The sequence below is a fragment of the Miscanthus floridulus genome, chromosome 10, assembly GCF_019320115.1.
Source record: "Miscanthus floridulus cultivar M001 chromosome 10, ASM1932011v1, whole genome shotgun sequence".
Taxonomy (NCBI): Eukaryota; Viridiplantae; Streptophyta; class Magnoliopsida; order Poales; family Poaceae; genus Miscanthus; species Miscanthus floridulus.
This window is the reverse complement of record NC_089589.1, coordinates 127,488,219-127,495,523: the sequence shown is the minus strand read 5'-3', so window position 1 is coordinate 127,495,523 and position 7,305 is coordinate 127,488,219. Positions and strand designations below refer to the sequence as shown.

Here is a 7,305-nt window from a genome sequence, read left to right as displayed (position 1 = left end):
TTCGGCGTCGCACGGGGTGTCGGCAGCCTGCGGAGCGGTGGCGGGCCACGGTCGTAGGCAGCGAATCGCTGTGGTACGGCGTGTTTGTGAGAGAGAACGTACGGCTCCGGGAGATCGACGTGGAGCTCTCCTTGCTTCTTCTCCAATGCACATCCTCATAGGAGTGCATGTGATTGCTACCATGGCTCGCAGCTTTCCCGTTATTGTGCTGCTGGTACCTGTACGGCACGATGTCCATGCACTTGCCGCTGTCGTCGTCGTCGAGGCTGCTTTCCAGTTCGAAGTTTCTTGACTGCTTCTTGGTGGAGTCCCATTTGCCTGTTGTTGTGTTGCACGAAGGAGATATGTTTGGTAAATTCACAAAGTTAAAAAAAAAATAGGAGCAAAACCACAATTTTAATACAAAACAGGGGTAACAATGCAAGAGCCTCTTGTTGTACTGCTAAAAAAGACGTCTTCCTTAGTATTATGATAATAATATGCAAGGATGATTCATGGGACAAGGCAGTGATTGGTGGCGCCGCAAAGCCTCAGTTAGGATTGATTACAAAGCCATGTGCTTAGACTTCTGAAATCAACTGTGATTACGCAGGTAACTACACGTACTAGTTTCATCTTGACCGGATCAGGTTGCTGCTATTTATTTTATTTAGTCGTATAGATCATGCTGCTTCCTGAGGACGCTACCATGTCTGCTCTGCTATATATTCAGCTCAAACATACATCCTGCCACATATCAACACACACCACATATAGAAGTAGACGTGCAGAGCATTTGAAACAAACTATACAAAGCACAGCAAACAACACAATGAAACCATTTCGGTCATCGTCATCGTCGTTGCTGTCCCCGATGGCAGCTGCTGTCACCGTTGTTGCCGTCTCCATCATTCTCTCGGCCACAGCCGTACCGCCGGTGGCGGCGGCTACCGTCGAGCACACGTTCGTGGTATGAGCACGACCATTAGCTCGCAGTATTATTTAATTTGCTGCTGCTGAAGTGTGTTACTGAACATTGTGGGCATGCATGCATGCGCTGGTGGAATTGCATTGATTGATGAGCAGGTGAGCCAGGTGAATATGACGCACATGTGCAACGAGATTCGGGTCACTGTGGTGAACGGGCAGTTGCCGGGGCCGACTATAGAGGTCACCGAGGGAGACACAGTGATCGTGCACGTTGTCAACAAGTCGCCCTACAACCTCACAATCCATTGGTATCTCAATTGTTAAACCCTCTAAAAGCTCGGCATATATTTTTGTGATTTTCGTTCCTTTAACAATCTTATTATTCCTACGTTATATGTACTATATAACTAGACAGTTCCTTTAAATAATTTCATAGACATATAACTCCAACTTGACGTAGATATTCAAAGTGATAGCTATATTTGAGCCCGTTTTCGTTCATCCAGGCATGGAGTGTATCAGATGCGAAACTGTTGGAACGATGGGGTGCCGATGGTCACACAACGCCCCATCCGGCCCAACGGCAACTTCACCTACCAGTTCGACGTCGCCGGGCAGGAAGGCACCCTGTGGTGGCACGCCCACGACGCCTTCCTCCGGGGAACCATCTATGGCGCTCTCATCATACGACCCCGGAACGGCGCCGCCTCCTACCCATTTCCCAAGCCTCACAAAGAGATCCCCATTCTCATAGGTTTATTTTTCACCGATGAATGAATAAATAAATATCACTTACCAGCAATTCAGCAGAGTTTCTGAGCTGAGCTGCTGTGATATATGTGCATGGCAGGGGAATGGTGGGAGAAGGACCTTGCAGCGGTGGACAGGAATTTTTCGAGAGGTCTATATGACGAATTCTCCAGTGGGTCCACAATCAACGGCAAGCTTGGAGATCTCTTCAACTGCTCCGGTAGCTAGTCAACCCCTCTTATTCTTAGGCCATTTCCCAGACTCTTATACGTTAAAAACAGTGTAGACAAGTATTATTCCATGAAACTCATTTCATCCTATCAATTATTTATCATATCTCTTCATGTATATTATGACATGTTACCTTATTTCATGGCCATATATGAAACTTCTATGAAACGCCTATTGAGACCGGCCTTATTATATACTCCTCCCCCTTTCATTCAGGTTGTAAATGTTTGGTTCAAAATTTATTTCATTTATGTTGAGACTAGATATTTGAAAATGATATGAACAAATTTGTATAAAACACAGTTAATTTATTAAAATGTTTGTTAACCAATATTTTATATAACATATTATTAGTCAAAGTTTTATCCTTGTATATGATGTTGTTGTCTAAAGTCTAAGCACATCATTTATTTTGTAACTGCACGAGTATACTACTATACCTACATATGCGTAGATATATGTCCATGCAGATCCAAAAGAATTCCTTTCACATGGTACATATATGAACAAATTTACTCACAAGGTGCTGAATTTGCAGGCGTCTTCGAAGATGGGTACGTGCTGGACGTGGAGCCCGGCAAGACGTACCTGCTGCGAATAATCAACGCAGCGCTCTTCTCCGAGTACTTCATCAAGATCGCCGGGCACAAGTTCACGGTGGTCGCCGCTGACTCCAATTAGTCACGCCCTACACCACGGACGTCATCGTGATCGCGCCGGGCGAGACGATGGACGCCCTGGTCGTCGCCGACGCGGCACCCGGCAGGTACTACATCGCCGCCCAGCCGATCCAGGCGCCTCCGCCGGACACGCAGACACCAGAGTTCGCCACCCGAGGGACGTTGCAGTATACCGGCGGGGTCACGAACTCGAGCCGCGCCGACGTCGTGGCGCCGGAGATGCCGCACCAGCACGACACCATCAAGTCCTTCTACTTCCACGGCAACCTGACGGGCCTCCGGCACCGGCAGCGCGCGCGGGTGCCGGCGCGTGCCGACGAGCGGCTCTACATCACGCTCGGGCTGGGCTCCATCTGCCGGCACGGCCGCAAGTCGTGCAAGAGAGGGGACGAGCCGAAGAGCAACCAGGTGATTGCAAACATGAACAACGTTTCCTTCCACGACGCGACGGCGACGCCGATCCTCGAGGCGCACTACTACCGCCGGGGCGGCAACAGCGTGGTGGGCACGGCGGGGCTCCCCGACCATCCGCCGAGCGCGTTCAACTACACCGACCCGGCCCTGATCCCGTTCGGGCCCGTTGAGATGCGGCTGGAGCCGACGTCCAGGGCGACGGTGGTGCGGCGGTTCAGGCACGGCGATGTGGTGGACATCGTGTTCCAGAGCACGGCCATGCTGCAAAGCGACTCCAACCCGATGCACCTCCATGGACACGACATGTTCGTCCTCGCGCAGGGGATCGGCAACTATGACGCGGCCAAGGATGAGGCCAAGTTCAACCTGGTGAACCCGGCGAGGAAGAACACCGTCCTCGTCCCCAATCTTGGCTGGGCGGCCATCAGATTTGTCGCCGACAATCCAGGTTAGTACGTGTGCTTGATTTGCGTGTGCGTCCGTTCAATCACTGGTACAAAATTTGTGGCATTTAGCATGACATCGACAGATAGTCTACAAAGATACTTTGACCAACTATGTATTCACTATTTTGATGTTATAAATAAACCACTAAAATGTTATAACGTAATTTATGGTTTTCTTTAAATATACTCTCTCTAACATCCCAAAAACAATATATCTCGCTTTCTAAGAAGTCAAATAGTCTTAAATTTAACGAATTATATAAAATTCACTAATATTTATGACGAGAACATTTGACTTCTAGAAAAAACGAGGTTTACATATTTTTTTTTGAAAAGATTGAATCTTGTCATAATTTTTTTAGTTGGACACAGAAGTTGAACTCCATGGAGATCTAATTCATGGTTTGTTTTGTTTGGTGCATACAGGGGCATGGTTCATGCATTGCCACTTCGAGTTCCATTTGGCGATGGGCATGGCTGCAGTGTTCATTGTAGAGGATGGGCCAACACCCAATACATCCCTCCCTCCACCACCACCGGGTTTCATGGAAGGAAGTCCATGACAATAATCTCCTGTTCCGAGTTAATTCTACCTCATCCAAACTTAGAACAGCGAAGTCTCAAGAGACATGGAGTCTATCTAGAAGATAATCTTCCACTGTTTAGTAGTTCTCGAATAAACCAATTAATTTATGAATTAATAATGTATGTATTCTTAGAGACGAATAAATGCATCCGTGTCATTTTCATGTAGCTTGCTCAAATTTTCACTATGGTGCTTGTATGGGTAAGCATCTGTGTCTGTAATGTGTTCGATCTTGCATAAGAAAAGAAATACGTACATATTTGCTACAATGTTATCGGAAATAGCTCTACTTCATCACACCAGCTCAATGCCTAGGCTGTGACGGTAAAGATGGTGTCTTCCAAACACGTACGACCACGAGAATACACAAATAACTCACTTGCTATGAGCCACGCCGCTGCTGCCAACGTGGTCAAAAAACTAGCTAGCTTCGTTACTTAAACATATAATACTCCTACTGACCTCAACCTAGTTTATACGCTGATCCCTGTACAACTAGGCACACCAATGCAGCTAGCAGTACTATCTCCATCCAATGAGGGCAGTTCTTACCCCTCCCACAGCTCAGCTAGTTTTCATAGCACTAAATATTTTGTCACGTGGAGTATGTAAAAATCTAACGTGACATGAGAGTTAATGATGAGAGACGAAGAAATGGTTTCTCAACAAGGAAACGGTGGTGCATGAATGGGCATGCTCCAAGGACCCAAGACAGCATGAGTTAGGGTTCTGTTTGTTTTGACTAGGTAGTTCATCAACCTGTGGTTTCAAGAGCACGGGCTCACTACTGCAGAACAGACCTTCACTACCAGCCCATAACAACCGATTGCTTTGAAGCCACCAATAATAACCCTACACCGCTGGTTCTTAAATTAAAAATCCAAAAATGACAACGAGAATTCGGTTTTCCCGGGGCTGACGAAGATGGAGGAGGAGGAGTCTTCTCTTTTCTCGGGGCTGATGAAGATGGAGTCGAACGAGGAATAGAATGAGATCTCTGTCTTCTAGGGGGTGATGGTAAGGGATGAGGAGGGGAGTGATCTCTATTGGGAGATGGTGAGTGATCATCGCGGGTGGGCGAAGACTCGCAGTCGTCCTCATCATCAGAGGACAATTGGTGGTCAAGCTTAATGAAGCGCTTGCTCAGACCACTTGAGAGCCCTTGTTATGACCATGTTTCGGCCTATCTTCGGTTGCGGGATACTCAATGTGTATCTTGTTATAGTTCTTATCAAGTATTCTGTCAATGGTGACGCGAGCGTACCCTTGTGGAATTGGGCGGCCATTATTGGCCCCATCTCCCGCAGGCCAGGTCTGGCCGAGCAAGACCTTGTCCTTTGCCCATTCTTGACGGATGTACAACTTGACATTGACGGGCTCAGTGATGCCGTCCACCGGATGAGGCACATTCGCATCTTCTTCATCGAGCAGGGTCGATCCACAGCTGCTGCGATCCCGAAACTGTGGGCTAAAGGCTGTAGGAGTAGGGTTTTGTGGTACTCCTGACCCCTTGGACAGCAAAATTTGTTGAGCTCATGCTTCAACAGTCTCCTCAATCCGTGCGACCATTCTGTCTTCCATCTCTTTGGTTCCAAGGAACAACACCGGTTCCTCTAGTGCGACCAGGGTGCTCCTTGGTTCCAAGTGCTTGGGTGAGCACGTCTTTCTTCCTATTAGAAGTGTGAGTCCCTTGCCTTACCTCCTCAGTTACCTGGGAGATCCTCTGGATGAGTTCGCTCATAGGTGCATTTGTGGAGCTAAAGCTCCCGTCCTCGGCATGGCGTACATTCCTCCCCATACAGTATAATACCAATCTTGGCTCCCAATGGGCGGTCTCAACCTGAACGGCTTCCTTAGCAAGGCGATCCATCTTTTCAAGTTCTGCTTCAAATTCTAGCATCTTTTTGGAGTAGCCACGAGAGCCAAGATGATGAGGATTCGTCGCTTTCTGCAAGTTCTCCTTATTCTTCCTGCTCAGTTCTAAGTACTCCTCGGATAATCTGTATTCCTTAAAATCCTGTCAGAAGTCCTTTTGCTTTCTAAACTATCCACCATCAAAATCTAGCTCTTTATTTTGGAGGACAAAATTCTTGTACAATGTCCACTTGAAATTCTTGAAGCATATCCCCATGATGTCTTTTGCTTTTTTTTATTGACTACCTCCTTGTCACACTCTATTGGGAGAGTGAAATACTCTAGAATCTTGATGTCCCATATGTAATCCTTCTCGCTTTCGAGAACCCTACATGGGTCATTATCTTTCCTATTTCACTTCCTGTACCTAATCGGGATGAAGTCCCTTACAAGTAACCCGAGGATAGTCTTGTATTTGGTCAAAGCTATAGGCGGTGAGAGTGGATCCCTTCATCGAACTCGATGATGTGCTAGTGTGCATTCCTACCAACAGGAATCTTTGACACACCTCGCTTGGATCTGGCCTTCCTGCTACCCGAACCCTCTGGCTCCTCTACCGACGGAGGTTCCTGCTGGATACACCAAGTAAGCTATGACCCTCTTAATTGATTAGCGTGTGTGGCTACATAGTCACATGATACCAAAGTTATCTGGCCATCTTGGTCATTTTGACCCAGCTCGAGCAGGCCAGACGGGGTCCATGCCTGCTCGTTCTCACAATCCTGATTGACACCATCACTATTTGTCGGATCATGCGGCTCTCCCGTCCCAGCAATATCAGCCACTTCTTGTTGTCGATCTGTTCTTCGACGACGGGGCAACAGGCGATGACGAGTCATGGCTGTGACACGATCATGGTTAGTTTTGGCTGCGGACAACTACTAATAGCATTGTTCATATTATATATATGTAATATGTTTAATGCAAAGTCTAATAATAAGTCCACATACAACAAAGTCAAATAATAGCATATGTTCACCTAGAACAAATTCATTGTTTGATTGACCACATACAACAAAGTCCACCTACTGTTCTATGAAACTAAGCCTACATCAACTTCCAAATAAGAAAAGCAATGACCATAGAAATAAATAAATGCATGACATCTTTCCAAGACCAAGGAGTAATTCTCCTAATCTTCACATCTCCGGTGGCTGGCTTCTCTTCAATCTCTAGTGCCAGCAGATGGCCATGGTTTGCATTCATTGGACCATAATAGGCCGGTTGCCCATGGTTTGCAAGGTAGGCTGGATGACTATAATAGGCCCTCAAACCTTCAGCTTGTGTGTTCTATTTTTTGTGCAAATTACCAGGGTAGCAATTGACTTGAGCATAGCAATCTTCCTAGGTTCGATAAATCCCAGGCACATGACCA

At 46.9% G+C, this 7,305-nt stretch overlaps 1 protein-coding gene across 1 annotated transcript; it reads left to right on the top strand.

Annotated features, from left to right (window-relative positions):
* Nucleotides 1-853: 853 nt before the first annotated feature.
* Nucleotides 854-4,222, top strand: LOC136485653 (laccase-15-like). The gene is given in 7 exon segments (XM_066482499.1): nucleotides 854-949; nucleotides 1,066-1,217; nucleotides 1,416-1,663; nucleotides 1,760-1,879; nucleotides 2,429-2,566; nucleotides 2,569-3,432; nucleotides 3,857-4,222. Coding segments are annotated over 7 exon segments (1,755 nt in total). The 3' UTR covers nucleotides 3,994-4,222.
* The last annotated feature ends 3,083 nt before the right edge of the window (nucleotides 4,223-7,305 follow it).